This window comes from Parus major, chromosome 3 (genome assembly GCF_001522545.3).
Source record: "Parus major isolate Abel chromosome 3, Parus_major1.1, whole genome shotgun sequence".
Taxonomy (NCBI): Eukaryota; Metazoa; Chordata; class Aves; order Passeriformes; family Paridae; genus Parus; species Parus major.
In genome coordinates this window covers 55192079-55219638 of record NC_031770.1, presented here as the reverse complement: position 1 = coordinate 55219638, position 27560 = coordinate 55192079, and the positions used below count along the sequence as shown (strand labels likewise).

At 39.0% G+C, this 27560-nt stretch overlaps 1 protein-coding gene across 1 annotated transcript; it reads left to right on the top strand.

Annotated features, from left to right (window-relative positions):
• Positions 1–2297: 2297 nt before the first annotated feature.
• MYCT1 (MYC target 1) lies at positions 2298–25298 on the top strand. The gene is made up of 2 exons (XM_015623382.3): positions 2298–2485; positions 22240–25298. Exons 1-2 carry the CDS (start codon positions 2434–2436, stop codon positions 22770–22772), a joined length of 585 nt encoding a protein of 194 aa, XP_015478868.1. The 5' UTR covers positions 2298–2433; the 3' UTR covers positions 22773–25298.
• The last annotated feature ends 2262 nt before the right edge of the window (positions 25299–27560 follow it).

Genomic DNA, 27560 nt, shown 5'->3' with positions numbered 1-27560 from the left:
TGAAAGACTGCTCATTTGGTTGGAATTGAACTCACATCAGTAATGTATTTGACATCTCATCATCCACATACCCCCATATCCCATCAGTCAGAAGTGACAGTGGGTTATACTTGCCAGTATAATGAAAGATGATGAGCGTTTTTACCCATGAGGGTACCTTGAGCTATGATGATTTTATTTTCAGGAAAAAATACTTCTCAGTAAAGAAAAATGAAAGAACCTGTGGTGTTACCAGTTAAATATATTTCTGCAATACTCAGAAAATAAGGGAACAGAAATAAAATTAGTCTAACACTTAAAATAATAAATTAAGAAGAGTCTAGGATTTATCAGTCTGCTTTAGGTTTTTGTTGAAGATTCCACAGGTTGCCCAAAGAAACTGTGGGTGCCCCATCCCCAGAAGCATTCCAGGCCAGGTTGGATGTGGCTTTGAGCAACATGGTCCAGTGGAAGGTTCCAACCCTGCCAAGATAGAGGGGTTGGAACTAGATGATCTTTAAGGTTTCTTCCAGCCCAAAACATTATATTACTTTGTCTTAGGATGTGATATGATATAGACCTTTTTATGTAAATTTTGTTGCCCAAATAAGCAATTCTTCCTTTTTCTTGCAAGAGAAAGTAGTGGAAAGACAGTTTGAAACTGACCTGAGAGAGCCTCCTGCTTAGCAAGTCAGTATAAACCCACATCACCTTTATTAATTTATAACTTTGTTTGCTTCATTTTGCATTTAGGCATTGTGGGTGTGTGGCACAGTAAAACTTCAGGTTGTGCAGTTTCTCTGATCTGCTTCTGATAGTTGCCCATATCAGTTTTTTTCTGAGGAAAGCAAGAAAACACCCATCTTGGAACACTCTGTCAAGGCAGGAACTCTCCTATTTCTCAGTGCTATTGACTTTTCCACAAAGGTTTGTATTTAGTACCCTTGATTATGTTGTAACATGCAATTATTTGTACACATGTTCATTTCTGATCTCAGATGCTTTTCAACTAGATTGTGTTCAATTCTTTTTTACAATGATCATCTCAATAGATGTAGTCAGTAAACTGAAATAATTTAATTTCCTCATTTTAGAGCTTACAATTATTCAGTTTTGGTTTATTTCCATATGCTCTTAGAGCACAAATCTAACCCTAGTCAAGAACAATTTATTTTGTATATTTTTAGCATGTATTCTGGTATCAGCGTCCCAACTGAAACTAAAGAATCCCAGAATTTGTTATGAAGTTGTATCTTGTTCACAGTCATCTGAAAATCAGATCTTTTTAATTTAGGTTCTTAGCCCAGTATTTGATATGCCATTTTAAGCACAAGCTTTGAAAACTACATTTCCATTAACCATCAGGGTGTCTTTACTCAGTATTTTTAAAAACAAAATAAAATTGAAACGTAACAGAAAAGGTTCAGCCTTAAAATTATGCCACATCCAAATCTTAAGATTGGAATAGTCCTAAATTTAGGAGATTCTAAATATTCATTGTGAAAAATAAATATAACTAATTCTGGAGTTGGGCTTGTTTGGGGGATTATAGTACAAGAGAAAGAAAACCCTCATACACCTCTTCAGAGAACAGAGGTTTCCATTCACTGCAGAATGTTTAAGAAAATAGTTAAAACTCGGTTTTACAAAGTCATATATTTTATCCATGTCCATTGATTCTCCATTAATTCTAGGTCTATGTCATTAAACATCCTGGCTATTTTCTCTTGTAGCTATGTTGTTATTGCTATATGTTATATATAGCAGCAGTACCTACCATTCCATTGGGGAATTAACACTGCATTGTATTAAATGTGTCCAAGCAATTAGCTCAAAGCCTGTTTGTGTTCCAGGGAACTCGTATTTCAGATTGGAGTGTGGAAAGGAAAAAATTTACAGTTACACTCTCAGGCCCATCTAGTCCCTCAAACCAGCCAAGGAACAATGGTGAATACTTAACCATCCTCTACACTAAATTAATATCCTAAAGAATTGGTGTCCATTAAAAATCTCTTGATGCATTTCTTTCTTATTTCTTTCTTATTGAAAATTCCCACCGTAAACGATTGCTTTTTGGATGTTGAAGGAATGTCTCCAACACAGAAAATCCTTAAAGGAAAGAGAAAGGAATTTTCTTCTCTCTATCTCAGGAGTTCAAAAACTTTCAGAGAAGGAGGTAATTTGGTATTGTTCTGAGTCAATTTGCTGTGGCTGAGGAAATGACGAGAAGGAAACTACTTCCCTGTCTCGGGAACCGTGTGGTGTTCCAAGATAAGGCAAGCACTTACTAATTCGAGTCCACAAGCAGGAAATGTGATACATCCATTTCCTTTCAGGCAAACAACACAGTTCTGTGGCAGCACAAAAGCTTTGCTTCTAGTGCAAAATCTTCAACATTCAGAAAACTATTGCTCCTCTGTGGACGTAGCAATCTGTGTTTGCTATTTGGATGTTATGGATAAGAACAGTACTTTTCCTCCAATCACATGGCCACCAAAGTTTTGGGGTAAGGATATTGATTTTTTTTTCCAGATTATTGCTAATGTAGATGCAGATATTTGTTGTTGATTGCCTTAAAAAGTACCTCTATATACTTTCAATCCTCATGTTGGATGCAAAGAGTAATGAATAGGTTTTGTATTTCCTGCAGTGATAAGACTGTTTTCCAAATGTTTCTTTGACAAAGTTTTATCGTGTTTTCAAATGAATGAAGACAACAGAAGCTTCCAGGGCAAAATTGGTTGTTTCAAAATGTTCATTACTGCAGTCATTTGAAAAGGTGTCTGTTGACTTCAGTCAATAATCAAATCAGGTAGACATCCTCAACTGCTTAATGAATATACCTACACAGCAGACATGACCTGTTTCATCTTTTGATGAAAATGGGATAGCAAAGGCTAAATGTGTTTCAGCATTTGGAATAAACTCTTATTCCTCCAGAATGAAAAGTTATTTGTAATTTATTGTGCTGCCACATAGTGAGATTTTCCTTATTTTTTCCTCAATGTGTATTTAGATTATTACCTATTATGGCTGTTTTCTTTCACCCAAATCTGGGAATAATTCATAAACTGAAATGTATAGTATGAGGTGAAAGTACATTTTATACTGAAATTCATTCAGGGTAATTAGATTAATTGATTTATCTTAAAGGATTCTGTGCAATTGTTGTGGAAAATATTTCCCTCCAAAAAGGTCTATTGCTTGCTATGTTTAATATTAACATCTATGAGCAATTATCTTAGAATGAATTACGTATCTGGTTTTCTCTATTATATAATTGCTACTGAGCAATGATCCCTCCAAGAATCTGAACACTATTTAAAACTAAAAAATAACATGCATCAGCAAAATACAACTTCAGTTGCACAGAAGTGCCCCAGGAAAAGGGTGGAAAAAACCCCAAAAACATATAAGCGGATGGAAATAAGTCCCTTTTCTTTCCTGTCATAAGGAACAAGAATCTGTTGAATGTCATCTAGGCTTCCTTCAGTGACACTTATCTTTTCCAACTGAGAGACCATGAGAGACTCACCTAACTTTTGTCTCTTGGGCTAAGGCGTACTGATACTCAACATCTTTGATAAATACTTACAGATTAACTGAGGAAAAATTACCCTCATTACTGTTTCAGAGTCTTTTCTCTGGAGGTTGTGTGCTGGACTCTGAAGAACAACAATAATTTTTTTACAGTGAAGACAGATGTAATTCTAAAATGGCTCATTCAGAATAAAAACTTGCTGCATTTGACAACCCAGAGCAGGACACTCCTTAGCAGGCTTATTGCTGAAAGGGCCAGCACCTGCTTTTGTCCTCATTGCTCACCTGGCTTCTCTGACACTGTACCCAGCCCTGATCACATCCCGTCTGTTTAGGGTCTGACTGATGAACCTCAGAAATCGGATTTTTGTGAGGAGCTTGCATGATCCTTGAAGGGGAACTTCCATCTCAGATTTCTCTTGCTTTTCTGATAGATTTTAGAGAAGATAATATAATTTTCTCTTTGTTTCCTGTAGGTATATCATGTATGATAGACTAGGAAGGGTCACTGTATAGTATATGTTAGAAGATGATGACTGACATAAGCTCACTCTGTGGAAACTTCTCTTAAAATGATAGAAGTGTGTTTCCTGACATCGTGGAGATACATGACTTGAGGTAAAAATAAAACCTCACATAATAGATATAAATAAAATATAGTTCTTAATTAAGAATGCAGGACTTGGAACTGATTTTTTAGGACATGGCTTACAGACTGTTTTCTAAGCCATCCACCATACAGTACTGTGAATGTTACTACATTAACATGTTACATTCCTTCTTGCTTGTGTGACTTCTCAGCATCTTCCATGGACTTAGCCAAAGTGTAAACTTCAACATATGTGCAAAGATTTTCTGGGAGGGACTAAGTTTGTGAGAGAGAAATCAGTGCTGTAAAAATAGTCAAAGCAACTGTTCATGATGATGTTTAATCTCTTAGAGTTTTATAAACTGTCTATTGTCTAACAGCTGGTTCCCTATGCTGGAAAATATACAGGCATCCTGTTTTCTATAGTTGTCCAGCTTCCAGTGATAACTTCACACAATAGCTTCTCAAAAGTGACTCTAAGAATTTTAGAACAATGAACAAACTAAGGTATCCTCTGCTTACTGATATGTGAGCACATATAAATCTTTTTACAATTGCTCCAGGCCAGTGGAATTGTGCTTTAAGCAAGCTGTGTAGAGAAAAACAAGATATAAACACCTCAATATAAGTCATTCTGTGTGAGTTGTCTAAGTAATCTAAACACTTTCTCTCATGCAAAGATCTTAATAAATGATAACATTATAAAAGGATCAGTACTCATTTTTTCTCAAGGTCTGTTTAAAATCAGTGACAGACTGGAGAGTCAATAACTGTAATGACTTAGCTGTAGACCTTGCAGGAATTCTTCTTTGAATTCAGATGTCACCATCATCAATCTGCAGTATTTTTGGAATGCTAAATTATGTAGTGGAGGAAAACAAAGGAAAAGAAAAACATTAAACTCTTATTCTGTTTTAAATTAATGAATTTATGATAGAACTCCTGGCCCTGTCAGCAAACACCCACTGTGTTTAATGTGTCATAAGCAAAAGTTTTAATCCTGGCTCTCGCTTGGCTAGAGCTTTTTCCTACTACAGACGTTTCGCAAAGTATTTGTAGATATCCATGTCTGTTTCAGATAAGTTGTCTGAGCTACTGCCAGGATGCAGGAGCTCATTCCTGTTAGGTTCCAGCTTCTGTGGAAGCTAGGTAACTGCTGCCCACCCTCCTTTGCAGTGGGAATCCATTGTATGATACTTTGGAGGAGGTAAGAAGAGAAGCACTTAAAGCCAATCCCTGCTGAGCTCCAGCACTGCTGATACCACATCGTAACTGTAAACAGAGAGACTGGATTATATTTTTTATTACTAGTTTCAAAAGGAGGCTTAATAATATCTGAGTCAGAAATTCAAGGTTTGATAGCCATTCATCAACTAATAATCTCACTTTTTACTGTTTTAATATAGTCTTTCTTGAGTTCATTTTGATTTATAAGATAATGGTGGGAGCAAAGATGTTTCCACTTAAACCAGGAGTACATTTCTTGTAATTCCTAAAAACATTTTCAGTTGCACACAAGTAAATACAATAAATACCTTCAAGACAATCCTATTTTGTCAGCATAGATAGCAATATAATTTCAGATCACTAAATTTAATTTAAATAGTACATTTGATCAATGTGACAGCAGTAGAGAGAAAAAGTGTAAGCAGATTTTAATCAACATTAACTTATATCCCTAGCCTACCCTTCAGTCCAGTTTTACTCAAGTGTCTATTTAAAAATGCAGCCTTAAAATTTACTAACTTAAAAGCTTTATGGACAATCTTTTCTTGAATCAGAATCCAGGGTGTTATTTATTTGGTGTGGGGAAATAATGCCATATATAAGGTGGCTTCCAGCATTTTAAGATTGAAAACAGCTTGGCACATACTATAGACATTATTGCTTGGCTTCATAAGTTACAAATACACCCATGCTTTTAAATATACCAGATTTTGCCTGGTCTCTCCCTCAACCCACTGATCTTCTTATCATTAAAATGTGTCTGTTTGTTGGAAAGAAGTCAGACTATGTGCTCTGCTGAAAAAACCTCGGCACTAGGGATGAGTGTATTCTAATGCCTGGTGCTGTGTTTATTGTGTTCCTGGTGTAACAGCAATGGTGGCTAAAGGCTGTGCCTCATTCTCTTTATGCACTGGAGCAATGCTGGTGAAGGGCAGCACTGACAGGATCGGTATCACAGCTGCTGGGCACTGCCAAGTCCAGCTTGGGTAGCAATGGGGCACTACTCCCATTCTGGGATCCTTCAGGAGTGGCAGAGTAGAAGCACAAGCAAGAGATCCTGTTCTCTGCAAGTAGGAAAAGAAGCATCTGTGGTGGCCTGTGGATGAGCCAGGTCAAGCCTCTTGGCTTGCACTCAGATGCCTGTGTCAGCCCACTTCCAGCACACCCACTGGATGCTCTCCCCTCATTCCCTTTCCCCTGTCCCTATACTTTGTACACTTTCCATTCATACTTTAGCAGCAACAAAAGGCTCTGGGACCTGTCTCAGCTGTCCTGCTGGAGGTGTGGGCACAGAAAGACAGAAAGACTGCAGTTTGGAGCCAGCTGTGGAGCACTTGACAGTAAATGTGGCAGTGGCAGTTTCTCACAGGCCACTACTGCTCCTAGCCTGGTGACTGAAAAGGACCAGCATCTCGGCACCAGAGTCACCCAGAGAGCTTTCATCCTGGTACTGCTGGCATTGCTTACAGGGCAGAGGATTTCAGTGAGCTGACGATGCAACTCCTTTCCTGGCAGAAAGGGGGAAGTAAAGTTGTGACATAGAAACACTTGTAGATGGTTGACAGATGACTGAAGATTTTTTTCTTAGTAGAGAAAATCTTCAGGGTTGAAGCGGAAAAAAGAGGGAGGAAAACACAACAAAAATAGAGCTTTGGATTCAGGTGATCTATCAACCTCAATGCTGTATTTCCTGAATTGTTATTATTCTTCTCTTAAATTCTCTTTTCTTCCTTTTAAAAATCACCCCAGTGTGTGTGCATTCTTCCTGGTATTTTAATTCATGGCAATGAGCCAAAATAGAGCAACGTGATTGCAGACACTGCATCACCCGGAGTTTTTCCTTGCAGTTTGTCTGTTTTGTTTTGTCAATTCTCTATGGTTTGGAAAACACCCAGTAATTTTAAAAGTGTAATATTTGACAACATATCACATATCATAAGGAATTCATTGCACAAGGAATAAATTTTTTCACAGGAGATATAATAATTTTCTTCAGAGTCCTTGGGTTATATCACTGATGCCTACAAAGGTTTGGAAATGGGATGTGAAAAAAAATGAGCTTCTTTCTTTTGAAATTATTGTAGTGGAGTCAGATGACTTCAGACTTTACAGGCTCCTGTTGTTGGAAGTAGCCCCAATGGAAAAACAGAGACTGGGAGAGACAAAATACTTTCTATCAACCTCATCATAGATTCCTGTTGTAGTGTTTTAGGGAATAATTTCTTACACTGCTTACCCAAAATAATACGACTCTCCAAAATAATAGGTACTCTTCAGAAAACAGAGATCTAAAGTAAGGTATAGTGCAGAAATAAGTAGAGAGTGAGTTTCTGGTAGAGAAAATAGATGGTATCAGCATATTTCATGTCCCTATTTGAAAATCAGAGATAATTTCCCTGTGCTTCTTCATAAGAATGTTCTCAAGAGAAAGGTGATGAGGTAAAATTTGGCACATGGTCAGACAGAAAGACATCTCTGGCTTTGCAAAAGCTTTCTGTAAAAAAGTAGATTTATCTGAGGAGATGTACAAGAGAGATACAAAATACGATGCATTTAAACAACACTATGAAAGACAATGAAATCTTTATTTTAATATTTAATCCTTGAAATGTTTCCCTTCTTATTACCAGCTTTAAATCTACTACATGTTCTTCCTGCTCCTCAGTGAAATGATGCTACAAATTTAATAGTGAAGCCATATTTCCAGATTACTTCACCAAGTATTTACCTTGAATGAGTAACCTTGTTCATATGGATGAAGAGCAATTGCAATGTCCTTGCACAGTGAATTTGCAGAAATCAGGACTATGAAAATCCCATACATCTCAGTGGGGTTTTTAGAATAGGGGCCAGTTTTGCTTTTGTTACAAATGTCACACACAGGGATGTCAGACAGACCCTGAGAACACAGGCAAAACCAAATAATGTTGGCACTAGTAAAACTCAGCTTCACCCATATAAGAACTGAGACAGAATTTTTCTCCCTCTTGGAAAAGGCTGTAGGATTGTGCACCCTCACAGGCCTAGCAGCGCCAGAACAACTTTTGCTGCACGGCTTCCAGAGCTACAGATATTTCAGTTGCTTTCTTTTCCACTTCAGATGTGATCCTGATCTGCATGACAGTCCTGTGATAGAGGTATAGAAAAAGTCACATAACTAAATCACTTCTCAAGTGATAAGTAGTCTGAAACTGATTTAAGTATGCCACATAATTTGAACAACATTCTAGGGCAGGTGAGACCCACACATGCCACCTTTGCTCTTCTTGAATCTGGTAAGTTCTCTACAAGGAAGACTTTAGTGTCCTATCTATCACCAGAAGATCTTCCCTTTTCCACTTCCCCTGAGCTGACTTGAGTCTTGTGTCACAAGACTCAGTGGAGCAGCCTGGGCCAGTGACTCAAAGAGGACACAGCTGTCATATAAATAGTGGTGATACTGAGAGCAATGGCAACAAGGGTGTGGGTTTAACTGAAGGAAGATAAAAGATGGCATGTGATGGTGAGGCATTAGCAACAGCAGCAGCTGCATTTGAACATCAACTCTGCAGTGCCAGCATTATAGAATCTTATTCTTTTGTAACACTCAAGGTCCCTGGCTCCTCATCTGAAATCCTCCAGAAATATTTTCATATCAAAAAAAGAAATAAATCCATGATGTCTTATGTAATTTAAAAGGAAGGCATTTCTCATCTTCCCCTTCTCAACTTCAAGATATGTTTCTGTTCCTCCTCAGCTGTGTTCGGGAAAAGCTGATCTATGCAGCTTTCCAGTTGGATTTCTTATGCACATGGTGGTACTGTTTGTTGGAGTGGCCATGTCCTTTTGCTTCATAAATCTTATACTGTCTTCTGGAGGGGGAGAATTATCAAACTATCCCAAATTTAATATCATTATGCTTGTTTTTCTATCAGTTAGGTAAAAGATTTGATGAACACATGAAAGTTTTCATTTCCATCACTGAAGCAAAGGGGAGCATAACAATAGTCAGATATTGAGAAAGTCTGACTGAGAGAGGCTTAGACTGAAAAAGTTAATATGTAAATGCATTCCAAGATCTTATGTGCAAGCCTGTCAGAGAGATAAAAGTAGATACTAATGAGGAACTTATTTTTTTCTTTGCCCTTATTCTGGCAAGCACAAAGAAAAGAGTATTATTACTGTAGTTGGATGAAAGCAACAAGCTATGTCACAAAGAGAAGAGACCTGTCTTATTCTTGCATTCTGTCTATTTGGAGCACAATTTCTTCCTTGTATATGAATTATTCTTTTAAAGTGAGTCTGTCATCCTCAGGCTGTGTTTTGTGGCATCCTAATTACTGCTTTTCTGCTTTACCCACCCCACTATACAGCCACTGATTTATCAAGCACTTTTTACCATCTTTAGCAGAAAGGACACAAATCTGAGGCAGTACAAAGAGAAGGAAAGTTTTTTCAGGATACTATTGAAATAATAATCAAGCACACATTTTAACAATTACACCTACATTATTGACTAATTAAAGGGTGCTTCTCATTGTTACATGAGCTGCCAGAAACATCATTCTTTATCCACCAAGTGCAGAAATCTGGTCCATAGGAAACAAAGTATATTTCTTCTTTCAAGCACTACACCAGGGAATGTTTTGGCATATGAAAGTGTCACATAACCACAGCAGTTTAGGGGTCTGTGTTCTCCCCAGGAAAAACACCCTGAAGCTGCATGGTCACCTGCTAAAGCCTAATGGTGTTCATACTCACTGGTCTCAGCACACTGTGAGTGCCATGGCTCTGCCACAGTTCTTCTTGCAGAACATACTCAAGGAAAATGCTCTGTATATATACACAGCTTCCCATTTTACCATTGTAATTTATTTTAAACAGGAGTTAAATGAGTTTATAACATTTGTTAAAATCTTTGTGAGCCAAGTGTGTGGTACCACCTCTCTTAGACAGAAGATTAATCTGAAGCATGGAGAGGGAATGAAATGTCCAAAATTAAAAAAAAAAAAAACAAAAACAGGAGCAGAAGGCAAATCAAGGTTCATGACTGAATCTTTTTTCTTAGTAAGATTATTTTCATTTCATAGCCAAATCCTTTTGTCTGGAGAAAAAATAAAAGAAAATTAAAAAAGAAAAATCAGAAAATATGATCAACATTTATCAACATTTATCAACAATGTAATTTTCCCCTGTTATTCAAGGTAGAAGCTTCATATACAAAAATGTACTAATTCAAATTTTGAAACTTATTGTACTTACTGTACTGAAGTTTGCAGCAAGCAATCCTAAATTATTCTTCTAATATGATTTATTCCCTTTTACTTGAAGAGGCAGGAAAGACATTAATTCGATTTTCACGTATTGAAAATGAGACAATCATATTTTAAAATTTATCTGTTAAATGACCTCAACTGAAACTCCATCAAAGATACAAATGTATACAGCATTGCTATGAAATAACATCTGGGAAGTTTTCAGCAAAATAAATGGGGGAGAAAAAAATTAGTTTAATATAATGTATATGTACTTTGGACTCTGACAAATGCTCTCTAAAGGAAAGAGCCATTGAAGTTTCTGTTTCTCACCAGAGGCCTCTGCCTTGCTTCTCTAGCATCTTATTTGCAGAAGAAAATTAATTCCCTGTTTCAGACATTTGCATTCACAATCCAGCATCCTAACATACATTTATGACCTGTTTGGCCATTTGAGTGGCATCTGTTAAATTTAAAACTTTTGCTTTTAAAAATTATGTTACGTCAATACCATCTCTCCATCATCCAGGGTAGCGGGAGATGAATCAACCAAGTAAACATGTGGCTTCTTTGGGAAGTACATAAGTTATGCAGGAAAAATATAAGTAAAGGAGGAAGCCATTGATGGCTCTGTTAATTGAAAAGTGTAGGAATCTCTGGGCAAGCAGGACCTGGGCCAGCCTGGTGCAAATACAGACTCCCAGACACCACTGGCTCATGTGAGACGAGCACCAACATCCCACTTCATACTGAGTCGCCAGCCTGGATCATTTGTCCTGGGTCAAGAGGAGTTGACTAATACTCCAGATCAGTGATCCATTCATTTAGAAATTAAGTCAGCATTTATTAGCTTGTGGTTGCACAGATTTTTTTATGACTGCTGCTTAATTGGATCTTTTAGCCCACGCTGATATATTCATAGAAATATTTGGTGCAATCTCCCAAAAAGATTGATGTTCACCCAGAAAGTACTGGGATAAAGAAGGATCATTTTTTGAACCTCAGATAATTAACTGAAGAGTACAGTACTACCACATATATATCAACATAATTCTGTTCTCTCAAATTTCTCACTATTACACCTGTTTCCAGAGGAAGACATGCAGCAGGAGATTTTTTTTTTACATTTCTGGATGTAGGTCAGGTATTACTGTAGTGAAATAAAAAAATACATACCACTGTTCCTGCTTCTTGAATACTTGTTTGTTGGATACTTTAGAAAAGTATTCAGCAAAGTTCACAAACATCTCTCCATTCTTCAACTTTGTACATATTTTTGAATTTTCACCTGAAGAAGGTCCTTGTTTTCACAATCTCAAAAAAGAATGATATTGTAAATAGAACAGTAAACAGTATTTTCAATTACTATTTTTTAACAAGTAATTCAGAAGTTAGACTGTCAGCAGAACACACTGTGGCAGTATTTCAAAAGCAGTATGTTATGAGTGAGAAAGGACTCTTTTGGAGAAACTTCACAGTTTTGAGCCTCCTTCAGCTAGGAAATCAGTAGATTTCCTTCAGCTTCTGCCAAGACACTATGCTGCACAGCTTTCATTAATTTTATCTATGTTAATCATAGAATCATAGAGTGGTTTGGGCTGGAATTAAAGATCATCTAGTTCCAACCTGTCTGCCATAGGAAGGGCTGCCTTCCAATACCTTGCTAAGTACATGATGTGCATTTAAAGTGGAGAGTAAGAGTTATCAAACTATTAAAGGGAGATTGCTCTTCTCTTGGGAAACAGGGAAACAGATGAGCAGGTTGCAGGGGGAGAGGGAGAGACACTGCACTGCCAAAAGATAGGAGCAGAAACAGGGTCTTGCCTCTCAGGGGGTAGAAAGAGACTCTTGAGACTCAGAGGGATGTGCAGAGCTTTCAGCACTTACTGCAAGTGCTGCATTGGGAGCCACTGTGTATAGGATGCACTGGGAAGGCTGAGATGCTCCTTTCCTTCCCAGCAGAGCTAGTGTCTCAAGGCACTCAGAGCGCGCTTTCTCACTCTGAATCGCCTAAATAATTCCTCTCTATATTCTTATAAGACTTAAGCTTCCAGTATACTTCCTGGCTTTTGTGGGTTCTTAAAGTAAGAATGAGCTCCATCTGTATCTGGGCCAGGCACCGACAACAGAATTACTGTGGTGGGACTGGGTATGTTTTCTACATATTCCTCACCTCACATTCTTCCCAATAACTCCTTCAAATCCTTGTTCTACCTCTGGATGTCTTCTGCTTTCTTAAATGTATGCTGTGGGTTTCAGTATTTCATCCTTAATTTTAGCCATTTTAGAAAATTCTGATTAATTTTAAGGTCTGTTCATATATGAGATTACTTATTCTAAGGTATAAATTATTTTTATCAATTTAGTAATAAGTATAATGTCATATTGCACTGTGTCAGACTGTGATTTAGTGTTTGGTTTAGCTTTATGCAGATGCTGTATAGCTGAGCTCTGCTTTAGTGAGGTGGGTAAGAATGTCTGGCCAGAGGATTGCTCTCTGCATATGCAGAAATGAAATTCTGTTACTTCTTTTGTTATGCATTAGGAATCGCAATGAAACCACATGGTAACAAAGTATGCCTGAAGGAATCTTTGCTTTGTTTCACATAGTTGTGCCAAAGGCATTAAATTAAACATGCTGACATCTCTATCTTAGATGTTTCCTTCTGATTTTTACAATTAGTTTTTTATTTGTTATTCCAGTAAAAATCAACTGCCAGTAATATCAAGGGAACATCATTAACTCTGAGTTGGTTTGTGGGATATTGAGATGGCATATTCCAATCCTCTGGCCTTTTATCACAAGGAATTATGGTATTAGTAATCAAAGCAAATGTATTCTGGTCCATGAAGATAATTTTTGATATAACTGCAGATGTCAAGAAATATGAGTTTAAGAACAGACTGAGCCTTATGCTCCTCCACGATCACAGATATTTGCATCAAGGTAGAAAACTGTCTAAGTTTTACATCTTTAAAATTCTTAACACTTTTGCTGTGCCTTTGTTTGTCAAAGCCTCTGCAAAATGCTAGTCCTAAGTATTTATGATGATGCAATTCAGAATTTTTCTGTTTTGGAGGTACTATGAACATCTCTGTAATCTTCCATCGGAATGTTTCTCCATAGCTTTCTCTGGCTCCCTATTTTACTAGAATGAAGGTGGTTTCTGTAGAGTTTAGATTTCCAGCATCAGTTTCCAGCAGAGGGCAATCTTGTTCCTAGATAGGTTTCTCATTTGTGATGTTAACCCTGTGATGAACAACCAACCCTCTGCATTTCAAAAGGAGTATTAATCCAAAAGCATGGATTACCTTGTTTTTTTATTCTTTTTTTTTTTTTTTTTAACTTGTCATTTAATTAATAATCTTTCCTATGCTTCTGGTGTCTATTTGCTTACCTGATAGGAGAAATTCTTAGAAACTGCACAAAACTGCGTCAGTATGGACCTTGAGCTGTCGTTTGTTCTACCTTCTTTTTTCAAGACAGGATTAACTATGTTACAACCCTTGACTGATGTTGCTTTTTAAAATCTTTACTGGGGGTGGATGCACTACATGCCTGGATTATCTATTCTAGTTCTTACCTGTCCTCATAGATAGAAACAGATTTTTGGTTTCCTTTGCTTTATTTTAAACTCAGCACTTCTTATTTTATCTGCTGTGGACATAAAAACATCATCCTGTTGTTAGGTGAAGTGGGAGAATTACTCTCTGTTGCTGTAGAAAAGAATCTTTCAGTAGCACAGGCTGAATTAAGCATCCCTTTAGCAATTTTGTGTCTGAATGCAGAGCTCTGATATTTCTGGCAGCAACTCTATCTCACATATTAATTCTTAAGTCCTGCACAGTCTGCTTTTCTTTTGGCTTATTTTCACCCTGCAGATTCTGTTTTCTGGACATCACAACTACCAGAACCACCTTATGCTGTAGCCTGTCACTCTCAGCCATCTTAAAAGAGTCATGTGTGAAGTTTCTTGAAGTTTTGCCATGACTAAGATCACAGCTGGTTGATATTACGCAGAAACTGATTCATCCACCCAACTGAATCATGGGCTGCCTACAAATGATTAATGAGAGGCTGTTTTGCTAAAACAATTAGTGGCAGTTGGGAAGATAGTAATATCAACACTAGTCAGATATAAAGAAATTGCTTTTTTGAGCTCAGCATGCTAACAGTAACAAAGGAGTTGGCTACTGATACTAACCCCAGCTTTAAAATGATTTCTTGGAGCTGGTGGAACCTGCATAAAATTTTTAGCATTGCTAATCACTTCAAACTCTCTGTGGTGGGAAGAAGTGGTGGCTCTTTGGGCCCCAGGTATACTTAATTTCCAAGCTCACTGCCTGGGATGCATGAGGATGAGTTGCTGTAGCCTGTCCGGCTTAGAGATGTACATTTCCTATTGTTGAGGAATCCATTCAGTGCAGGTAGCTCAGGGTGCAGGGCCAGCTTGTGTTCTGGGGGGCAGGAGGCTGAGCCCAAGGCAAAAGCCCATGACCTACTGAACCTTTGCATATTAAAGGGCCCAGGGACCTGTGGCCCTGCCAGGGGACCGGACACTTGGATGCTCAGAGACAGCAGGAGCCAAGGACCCCAGATTTTCCCACCCTTGGACCGTGAGGGGATAAAAGCCTAGAGGCTTCTTTGTTCTGGGTCCCTTCTTGGAGGCACCAACTCCAGCTGTTATTTAGTTATTGCACCATGAATAAATTCTTTTTAGGATCTAGACATCTGAGATCACAGCATCTGCTGTGCCAGGGTTTGAGCTGGTAAGGAAACCTGGTCTGACTGTGTGGGTTGGGGGGGGTAGCTGCAAAAGGGCTTCTGTTCCAGCTGCGGTGGTGCCAGTGTGACTGCCAGACTGGCTCCTGGATGGTCAGACAGGGAGGTGTCCTTAACACTGTCGCTGTCAGGAAGTTGCTATGAGTTTGTTAAAACTCTGCTGGACCCTGGCTGCTCCAGTCTGGTTTTACACTGTGTTATCATCTCCCAGTGGCTTAGCTGAACCTCCCTTGAAACCTGAGACACTGAGACTCCATAAAAATAGTGTCTGAACCATTGTCACGCTCAGGTTAATAGAACTGTAATATGAAGAATGCAATTCATGCTTTAGTACACTAGCTGGTGCTCTATACTAAGCTGTGCAATGGATGTGTAAGGTGTGAGTTCCCGTACTGGTTTGTATGCGTTTTATACCAGCCTTTGTCACCGAGATTTCATTTTGGGGAAAGATCATCTCTGCAAAAAGAGGCTGAGCTGACTTTTTCATGTTTGGGATAAAACCCTCTACTAGTTATCAGGGCTTTCCATCTTTGGGTCAAGGCAAGCTGAAGTGCAAATGTGTGTGCGTGTAGGGAGAGGAATGCTTACCAACTTAAACAAGGTTGGAGTAACTGGCTTATGACATCACATAAAGGAGAGAGAGCTAGCAAAAATGTGAGAAGACAGGAAATAGAATGGAAATAAATTTAAAATTCTAAAATTTCGTTTTAAAGTATAAAAATGGCTCTGTTCCACTATATGTCACAGTGGCATGTGCTGATACTTCTTCTTGCTAATACAGCTGAAATCAATGAGCTTGTGTGTTTTGCCTCTGAGCTTGCTGGAGTGCATCCACATGGAATAAAAGTTGCATGTCAGATGCACAACGTCTCATGCTAGTTTGTGGCAGGTGGAAAAAAAGAAAAACAGGAAAATTACTCTCAGACATTTAAGTAAATGAACAGTCTTGCTCTGATACAGCGTAACTAAAATGTCTCTGTAGAATGTTGAGTTTAAATGCTGAAAAATGCTGTCCTTGGGACAAGCTACCTTACCACTTCTAATAACTTTAAAATAAAACTTCCATTGTGGTCTAGGAATGGTACTCCTCACTTTAGTGCCCCACTCACCCCCAAGGCTCTCCCAAACCAGACTCTGTTCACTCACTCTCCAGCACCTTCCCCCTCCAATTTCTTCCCCAGGGGTGGAGCTGAGAACTGGATGTACAAAATTATGAAAATTATGGGTTGAGATAAGAACAATTTACTGGAAACAGTAATGAGATAAGAAACAAACAATAACACCAGCAATAGTAATAACAAATGTATACAAAAGTGGGTGATTTATATGTAAAAAACCTCAGTGTGACATGGCATGATCTAGAGACAATGAACCAACAGGTCCCCAACTTGCCACGTGCTTTGTCCCACCTGAAGCCACACCCTTCTTCCTGGAAGTGAGAGTTCCTTATTTCCACCCTATGAGGAATACCACCTCAGAGTGCCCACACAGCTCCAGGCTCTGCCCCCTGATGGCTGTGTGGAAAAATTATCTCTGTGCTGGCCAAAACCAAGACAACTGCTCAATTATTACTCTTTGAATAAAATAGGAGCAATGCAATAACAATAACAACAAAAACATTTAACAGCTCTAAAACAATATTTGGAAGTCACCCACTAGAAACAAAATCAGGAGTGGAGGTATCAGCTCAACCTGTGGGTGTTTTCTGACTTCTTGTGCTTAGCAATAAAATGAGCAGAACAGATGCTTGGAAAGCTGAGTGGTTCTTTATTAGCTGTATTAGCTGTATTAGCTTTATTAGCTAATACTGGCAAAGATACAATTCTAATTCATCATATGTGATCACAACTTGACTAAAAGATGTTTTTCCATTTCTCTTTCCCTTGCATTCAGTACTTTCTCCTGTCTTCCTCCACCCCACCCTGGTTCATTCTCTGATATGCTGTCATTGAGGGTGCTGCTTAAATGATTTTGAAAGGTACTACTGTGGCCAACTGTAAAGTTTTCCAAAGTATATATTTGTGAGCATAAGGGAAGAAAGATCCTGTGCCCACCTTAATTTTACATCTTGGGGAACTTACCATAAGGGAATAGGAAATATATAAGTCCCAAGGATTTCCTGAGGTCGAGGAACAAAATCCTATTGCAGTTCATTGCAGCCAGAGCTGAGGGCAAGAGAGAGATTCCTTGGGAAAATGAATCCCCAACACAAATGTGTTTTGAATTCAAAAGGATGGTTGATAAAAATGAAAGAAAAATGAAACTCACAGAAGTAAGAGTTTGTCCTAGCATGTCTGCAAGCCTACATGATAGAAGCAGGATACTCTATCACATAAAGAAAATCTATTTTATGAAGATTTTGGGTTCTTTAGGGACCGATGCATCTATGATTGTGTTGCTATTTTTTGGTGAGGTATATTCCAAAGTGAGGAAGAAAAGAACATGGTACACTTCTGAGAAGGCTTACTGATTGGTTATGAGCCCCATTTGGTTAACCCTGCTTCAGATGTCCAGGCCAGATGGGAAAAAATCTTTTCAGGCCAAGTGCTAGGAAAATCATCTTATTAGCCAGTCTATCATCACATGTTACTAATAACATGTCTAAATTTCTCCAGTGTGGATTCTACGATAGGCACTTGCCAAGAGGTAATCAATTTGATAGGATATATGCAATCACTTCTTATATACAGTTCATAGAGAGTAATGAAATTCTTAAAGAAAGCTTCAGTGACCTAGAAAAAGTTTTGCACAGTAGATGCAATAATCCCCCGTACAAACCTGTAGCACCACATTTCCCTAACTGCATGTAGAAACTAGAGAGGAGAGAATGGAGAGACTTCAAAAGAAGTTGCCTGATCTGTATAGATGTTGGGCTGACAAATGTGCTGACTTGATGTTCAGATCTGAGAGTAACATTTAGAAGCTATGGGTGTTACTCTGGGTTCTGAAATTCTAACCTTTTTCACATGGTCATGTTGGAAGTCCTGCAGATAGAAAGGTAAAGTGGCTAAGATATGCAGTTGCTTTTTCACCTTAGCCTTTCATTTCTGGCTTAGTACCTCAAAGTCTGTCCTGCACTGTTGATAAAAACCTTTGTTCTTCACCTAGGCTGGTGTTAGAGGTGAGAGTGGAGAATTGACTGAAGTGAGGTACCTAATCTTTTCTGTTATGGCATAATCAAATAAAGCAGGCAGTGCGAGCAGCCTGAGAAACATACAGATCAAAACATATCTAGGAGACTGGGTCCTGGGTAGTTGTTTTAATTAGAAGCATCCCTAACTTATCCCCAGATCTTTCTTTTCACTGTTTTCCTTAAAAGCAGAGGACAGAATGACAGGCACAGCTCTCAGGAAACCCTAAGATATTACAATGGCCCCTTGGGAGACACTTGGTGTCAGTCACTCTGACTCCCCAGAAGGCTAGTTCTGCTCTGGCACTGCCCAGATTAATGAAGAGAAAACCAATTTGGTGCAGGTCAGCTGCTCCACCCAAAATATCAGGTGCAGAAAGTCCCACTCTGCCTTTGATCTTTTTCTCTGTTTGGTAATATTTTCTCCAATGTACCTCAGGGCTATGATTTCTAGACATTCTAAAGAGGACATCAATGGGCATAGATTTACAATTCTACAATATAAGGTTTTAGAACTGAATTACATTTCTGTGAAATTCATCCTCTGCAGGGAGTAAGCAAAGAACAAGTTTGGCCCATTAGTGTGACCCACAGTTCCAACTAAAGTCAGTGAGATTTTGGGAACAGAAAAAATGAAATGTCTGTAACCAATGGGTCTAGTGATATTTCTGTAATAAGAACCAAGGGGGTTAAATGTAGGTCCAAATAGAAAAGAGAGCATATGGACTCCTGGCAACTGAAATAGTCAGTGTAAACCCAGCTGAGCTTCATCAGGGTATAATTTGTCCCTCGATTTTCCCATCATATATGGAGATCGAGAAATGAAAGAACTAAACAAGTTAAAGCAAATGACGCCTTTGTCCAAAGGGATAATTGTCTGTGCTGTACCTCCAGCACAGGTGAACAGCACGTGGGAAGGACTGAAGAGCTTCACTCAATACTTTTGTCAATTCCCTTATCTGCTTTTAACAGTGTGAAACTCTGGTTAGATTGCGCAGGTGGTGAAAATTATGGCTTGAAGGATGCAGGGACAAATCCTCACTCACCATGGTGCATGGCAACCCCAGAGCCAGGTACACTTGTGCTACTTGCTGTGCTTCTGCTTGCGCTGGAGGCTGCTGAGCCTGTGAGATCCCCTTTGCCAGCTGAGAGCCCAAAGAGTTGCAGGGATATCTGGTGGCAGACAGCACCGAGCCCTGTGCCTGGGGATTCCTTGGCAGCCTCAAATATAACCCAACTAGCACTTGAGCTGAAGTGCAGAAGAAATGAGCACAAGAAAAGATTAATTCTTGTGCCACTTTCCCATAGCCACGCAGGGACAGCAGTAGTGCGTGGGAAGTGCTGTCTTCAGGACTCCCTCTGGGATTTATTCAACTGGAGGTCACCAAGTTTTGGCTCTCCCTTCCCACCTTTGGGAGTATGAGTAGGAACTTGCAGTAACAGAATGTATTAAATCTATGAAAATGGAATAATAAGCTATTCTTGACCAAAAGGGCACATTAAGTCCCCCTGCATCTCTAAAGATGTTTTACAAAGGGCAGAATCACACTGGGCTTGTGAGAAGAAGGCTGCTTATAAGTGATCTGAAGCCAAGTGTTGCAGTGCAGGATGCTGCCTGTGGGTTCTTGCAGAAAGGAGACTGGGCAGTCACTATTTATCTTTAGTGTGCCCAGTCAAAAGTTTTTGAGTTGTAGAATGAGAGCTTAAAGAAAATTTGTCTTTTAGGGTCAAGTCTGATCCATAACGGAATGAAAGGACAAAGTGTTCCTGAGAGGGAGCAGCCCCTGCAACAACATCCAATGCATTATCCTTGCCAGTCTTTGTTTGAAAAGGATAATGTTATAAGCCTACCTGAAAGCAGAGGTTACAGGCCAGGAACAATAGGATTGTAAGCCTTCCAAGTATGAATCATATCACTGGCAATTTTTCCCTGAAGGGAGAAAAGTAAGAAGGTAGATAGGAAAGACAATAATGACTACTTCTTGAAGTGCAATTAACCAATAAACATTTACATTTCTTCTACTGGAAGCAAAGCTAATGTTACTTTCCCCTTTCCTGAAGTGACCTGTCCTAAGTTTAAGGTGACTTAAAAGAATCTGTTCCAGGGCGCCAGCACTGGGGTGCCTCTGTCTGCAAGTCAGTCCTGCTGGCTCTGCCTGGCACCTCTCCTCCCTCCTGATGGTGTGCTGGCTGCTCTGCATAGCTATCACTCAGGCCACTCACTCTCCTTGCATATTCAGCACCTGCTTTGGCCAAGTCCCACAACTCAGATTCACTGTCATTACTCTGGGGTTTGGGAATGACTGTCTGTACAGCACCATAAATTCAGGGGAACTATTTAGCAGCTGCTAGAAAATTCTGAGCCTAGTCTCAGCTTGCCTTTTCTGGCCTCTAATGTATGCATCCCAGTCCTGGAGTTAATACCTTCTGTCTGGCACAGTGTTATTGGGCCTGCTCTTCAGTATGCTCTAGGAGTTACTCACCTTTCTCTATCTAATGAATACAATTTCCTTTTTCACAAAAACGCTTCACAAATATGATAGAACAGTACAGACAGAACAAACATTTTGCAAGGTGTCCCATGGATATTTTTTGCTTATTCCCTCTTTGCTCCACCAGTTGTCAACACAGTGTTCCTTCTTGTTTTAGATCCAAGCCCTTCTCGAATTTTGAGAGGATCTATAAAGGTTTTGCATTCATTTCAGGCCTTATCCAGGATTACAAATATATCTTGGAACTTTTTACAACAGCAATAATACTGGTGCTCACCTGCAAACTGAGTGAAGTTTTCTGAAGTAACTATTGTCTTCTTAGAAATATACCAGGAAGAATCATGTCTCTCCATCCTGTGAAACCATGTGGGAGAGGAAACAATCCTAGCCATGGGTTTTGTTTACCTGTTTGGGTTTTTTTTGTGATCTTGTAGTCCTTGAAAACATTTCTAAAAGAGCTGGAAATTTACTTTTCTTAATGGCAGATTAATCCATCTTTAAATTGGGCATTGGAGATAGGAAATATTCAAGAGATTTAGTATTATGGATGGTTATCTATGACCATAATAATTTAGGATGTAGTCATTTACATTAATTACTGTGAGGATTTAAACGATCTGTTACTCAGCAGTAAAAGGCTGGGAAGTGTTCTCATGTTGTAATAAATACAGGGCTTACTCCACTAAGAACATGGCAGAAGGTACATCACTGTTTTAATTGGTGAATTTGCAAACACCTACACACAGAATGTAAAGGTCTATAACCAGGACAAGCCTGCTTAAATCCACACCTCCTATTTCTCAGAGAAGAAAATACTTGGCAGTTTTATAACACTTGGAGCTGGTGGGTGGCTGATTCTGGAAAAGGCTAAAGATTTTCTTTTCCTTGGTATGGAAACTGATGTTAAATACATTATTTTCTGCATGTCGTTGTTGAATTATGCAAATTAAACAAGCAAGCAAATAAACCAAAAAAAAAAACAAAAACCAAACAAAAAAACAACAAACAAACAAAAAAAACCCAAAACCCCCAGAAACCAAACCAACACAAACAAAAAACCCACACAAAAACCCCACAAAACACCAAAATGCTGTATAGTAAGAGCACCCTCAACTGCTGTGTTTGTGTTGTGAAGTTCATGTGTTGCGAAGACCTAAGGGCCTGTTCATCTTTTAAGGAGGCTGGAATTTTAATTTGATTTTCTTGCAGGAATATCCTTCAGGGTGACTTCATTAACTTTGACATTAATTTTTGCTGTATTTCAGAGCAGATAACAATAGCCTTCACAGTGTCCATGGTGATTGGACTGGTGATTGGAGGCATCATCTGGGCATTTTTCACCTGCTTGTCTCGTCGCAGAGCTAGTGCTTACATTTCCCAGGGGAGCCCCTCGTCCTTCAGCCGTCGGTCCAGACCTCCCTCCCATGGCCACGCTGCCAGCAGGACTGGATTTTACCGCAACAGCAGCTGCGAACGTCGGAGCAACCTCAGCCTGGCCAGCCTCACCTTCCAGCGGCAAGCCTCCTTGGAACAGGCCAACTCTTTCCCCAGGAAGTCAAGCTTCCGTGCATCCACCTTCCACCCCTTTCTGCAGTGTCCTCCCCTGCCCGTGGAGACGAACAGCCAGCTGATCACCCTCACTCCCACAAATACCACCACAACCCTTGTGGGAAGCACCACCAACAGCCTGAGTCGACCTGAATTCCACTGGTCTAACAACAACCTCCGCATCTGCCACTCCACGCAAACCCCACCTCCTGCCTATGAATCCATCATAAAAGCCTTCCCAGAATCCTGAGTTCGTCCTCGCTGCAAACACACACGTCCATCTTAGGAGGAACCTCAATTACCTCCACGATTTTCTGTGCATGATGAAGATCTCCGAGATGTCTCCAGCTGCAGTTGCAGAGGGGACATACTTTGCCAAGAGGCGTGTAGCAGTGACTTCATGGAGCCCAACATCCCACTGTCTGAGAGATCACTTGTCTTTGCAGTGCTGGCTTTTATTTACTGCTCTGTTGTATGCTTGCTTATTTATAGTGTTGTATCTTTAATTGCAGCCTTTGTCTCTTTATTTTAGAGGGAAAAATGCTGCCACATAAAAGCTAAATAATTTTCTTGAAGAAACAGATAATACTAGAGATTACTGATATACATAGCACATCAATGCAAATTTCACTATTCCTTTTCTTTTTTTTAAGAGGTTTTGATTTTACATGTTTTTGTTATGTTTTCAGAGAGCACCTCCCATTACCCACCTTCTTGCTGTAACCCCAGAAGAACTTCAGTCTGAGGAACCTTAAATGCAGACCTCATAGAGGAAGCACTCCTGGCTGCAACAGACATCCTGTTCTGTTGATTGCAAAGATCTGATCTGAAAAGACTCCATATTAGGGATGCTTGTTTAAAATTCCCCAGTGTGGGAAAAAACTGTGAAGTATATGAAGCTTCATGCAGAAAGAAGTTTTGAACAACATATCAAATGCATGATGACAATTCTAAGGAATTTTCTGTCTGCAGCCAGCAGAACAGGTAGTCGCATTTTAATACTCAGTGAAGCTGTATGGGCAGAACTCCTCATATTTCATTTTTCTAATTCTGGTTATCCAGATAAGCAGTATGAATGACAACTATTTTTTGTAATTAAGTTTCCTGATTTCCTATGGGATTAGTCATTTCCTTATTTCAAATTGTTTTTCTCAAATTGTACCAACGTTTAATTCTTTCTTTTATTCTCTGAAATCTTGTCTTTCACTAAAACAAGATTTCAGACATCTGTGGCTGAACACAGGGATTCTATAATGAATTGGGATATGAAGATAAAGATGAAGTATTAGTTGAGGCTTACATATATTCTTGACTTTTATATGTGTATCATGACAAACTAACCCCCGGCTTAGTAGAGACTAATTGCACTGATGTGACAAAATATTCAGGATTTGGAAATAACAGAGACAAATGGGACCCGAATTAAGTCTTATTGTATCTGTTTCCTGTTAAATATTTCATGTTCAAATTAAGGGCGAAGAATTTCCACAACTAGAGGAGCTGTCCACAATCCACATTTGCAAATATGCCTGTTGTTTCTAAAAGGCTTGGGCAATACCAGCCTCAGGACTCCTGATTCTGATGGGGCTTCTGTAGGGACAATAAATTCTTATCTCTCTTCTGGGAGGGACAAAGATTCAGTAGCTTCTGGGAATGGGCAAAATGCTCAACATCTCCCAGGTTTTCCAGGCTTTTGGAGACTGGCAGCTTGCATCCCTTTGCTGAGGTCAACATCTCCTGGGGAGCACTGACATTGACCTTTGATCCTCAGTATTCCAGCCCAATGTCCACCCATTCGCAAAAAATGCTACAAACATTAAGCTTATAAGCAATACTTACTGTAAACAAGAAGTATTCCTTATTGTAAAAGCAAATTATTTTGCATATATTTACTGGCTGGATTTCATTGTTTTGCTTTTAGTGTGCAACACATCTCTAGAGATGTGTGTCATTGCTAGAAGAAACATTTACAGAGTTTACAGAGCATTTCACTGCAGACACCATGGGTTCTAGCACACACAGAACTGGCTGGAACACTGCATTTGGCTGACCACAGGCTACAGACTTAAAACAACAGTCCTCTGAAGAAGGAAGGAAAGTTGTGCCTTTTCATTCATTAATATTTTTATTTCTTTTTTTCATTTAGAGTTTTTCCAAGTCTGTTGAATTTCTTTGCATGCAAAAGTATGTTCAAAGTGTCCTTCCTATAGGATAGGTGATGCAGCCTATTCTAACCTGCCTATAAAAAGTAGAATTCAAGCCTGCTCCCTTTGTTTAGTGGGTTTGATGAACTGTGGAAGAGACAACTTAACCTACCAGCTGTGTACCCAGTGTGCACCCAGCTGGCTAAAACTGCTTGTTCTTTGAGAGTGAAATAATTTTAGATGAGTAAATTTTTACCTCTGGATTTTAAGTGTACATTATATTACAGTAGAACTTTCCACAATTATTACACAATTGTAACTTGTATTACACTGTATTTAGTAAATAATGTAAAGAGGGAAGCTTAAATGTACTGTATTATTTTTCCTCCTGAAATCTGCACTGGACATCAAAACATTTCTTATGTGCCCTGGATTAGGGAGACTAAAACCACACATTTGGTGCATAGCCAATATGACTGTCAGATGCCTAAAACTTGTTTTCACATCTGAAATGTTTTGCAAGCATTCAGGAAGCTTCAGAATGTGGAATAAAGTTAGATGCTATAATATCAAGCTCATGTTTTTTCTTAATGATGAATACGTGACTTGCATAAAAGATCTTTTAAAGGGAAGAGTATTATCTTTAATTATGTAACCTGAGACAGTTAGAAATGTGAATGAGGACTCTCTCCTTCCTTTGCTTCTGTGGGGAAACACCCCAAAACTGAAGATGTTACTTGAAGTCAGAATTTGACCTATGATAACAGCTTCAAATGATTACAAGTGAGAAGGTCTCTCACAAGTATCAGTGCTTACAGGTATCAGATCCACTGGTTTATAACTATTTCGCCTTCAATTCACATTGTGTTTGAGCAAATGCTTGCTTTAAGCAAAAGGGCAATCGCTATAAGGTTCATGCTTAAATGGACTCATGCACATTTTATTTCATTAGGACCAAAGCACACTGCACAGGACCAACCCTGAAATTAACACCATGATTCAGGAATCACTGTGTGTCCGATCTGAAAAAAAAGATTATATTTGATTAATAAAATTATCTTTTATTTCAATTTAAAATACTAGAAATAAGAGCTGAATTAAAACAGTGTGTTACTGCAGATTTCAAGATTTCAGAGCATTCACAAGCATGCATTGAACTTGACAATTATTTTGCATGTAATACAATTAAAATGATGCTCCCAGAATAACATAGGGACAGATAGGCAGAACCAACATCCAGATATCCTGACACCTTGTTCTGCATAAGCACAACTATCCTCTTCATGAAGAGAAATGCTATCCTGTTATTGTGTACATCCACAGAAAGAGTCACTCCAGTTACGGGTTCATATAGAAATTTGACAGCTCTTTGTCAGAGAATATTTTTGTTCCATCTTATCTACAAAAGTAGCTCGTGCCATATTCCTTGACCTTTCCTCACTGAACAGCTGCTGATCACCTCTTTAGACAGCTACTGATTACCATACCGTAACACACTGATCATGCAGTATCTTTGCCAAATCACATTTTTCAAGTTCACTTTTAATTTATCATGAAGCTTTTGAATCATCTCAACATCCATTCTTAAGTATAAACTGAAAACTCTGCTCACTGGAAATATCCTCTCAGAGGTGAAATGACACATGCCAGATCCCTGACCTATAAGCATTTGATAAAATTAGGTGATGTCTATGATGCAGTACAGCTTCTGGAAAAAGAAAAAGAAAAAAAAAAGATAATACTAATTGGAAATTTACCTTTGCCAAGTCCAGAACAGACTAAAGAAAAGGGTGGTGAGATAACTTCAAAATACTTAGAAGAGTATTTTAGAAGCTAAATTTACAAAGTCTTAAAACTCAAGGAAAATACCTGTATCTTAATTTGGTTCTCTTAATAAAAGTGAGTTTTTAAAGGGTTGAGTATTTTGAGTTCCCATATGACTTTGTTTAGCTATTACTTTTCTGAATACTAAAAAGAATGACAAGATCCTAATCTCTTTTTCAATCTAATATCAATATTGGCTACAATTGATTCAATAATTTTCAACCAGCTGCAGTAGAGAGTTCTGAGAAAACTACTGCAGCACCCAATAGGTGAGCTACTGCTGGCAGCAGCTCTTTTTGAAGCACAGAATGCAACAAACTGCCTGGCACCATAGCAGCAGCAGTGACTCCACTCAGGATCTCTGGCCTCACTGTGCCAGGCAAGGTCTGTGCATTATTCTGCACTTTTGCCCTCAAACAGTTTGCAGGTTAGGGAAACAACTCAGGAGGAGTCTGGCTTGTGGGTCTTGTTTCTGCTTTTGACTTCAGTGGAAGCTTTTGGCTCCCATCAGGTTTCTGACGACACCCGTGCATGACTGTGGCAACGCCTGATGGGCATGGACTGGATTGAGGAGCTATTTCAGTGAACATGTTTCCTGTCTGCATTCCCAGAGATGTTCTGCATCAGAGACATGTTTTCATCTATTTAGCAGCAGAATCAAGTGATTGTGTGCTGAAGGCTGTGAAGGAGCAGTTGCCCTATTTTAGAGCAAGGAGTTCTTTTAAACAAGAGTAGCTTAATCATGAAAGGGATTACGCATAGTGATGGGACTGAGATAGCAGGAAATTGGATTTGCTGATTTAGGACATAACTGTCTGATGTGCCTATGACTAGGAACAGCATGGAAAGGCACTGGAATGCAAAATTATTCCTGTCTAGTTCATGTCGGACCTGCACCCATATCAATCCACTTTAGTTTATAGCAGCATGTTGATGTGTACGAAGGAAGGATGATTCTGCTCTCTTGTTCCAGCTTAAGAAGAGCACAAATCACAGCTGGCAGTGATATGCATTTCTTTGACATGTATGGAGAAGTTGCTGATGATTAATTGCACATTGAAATGGGATGA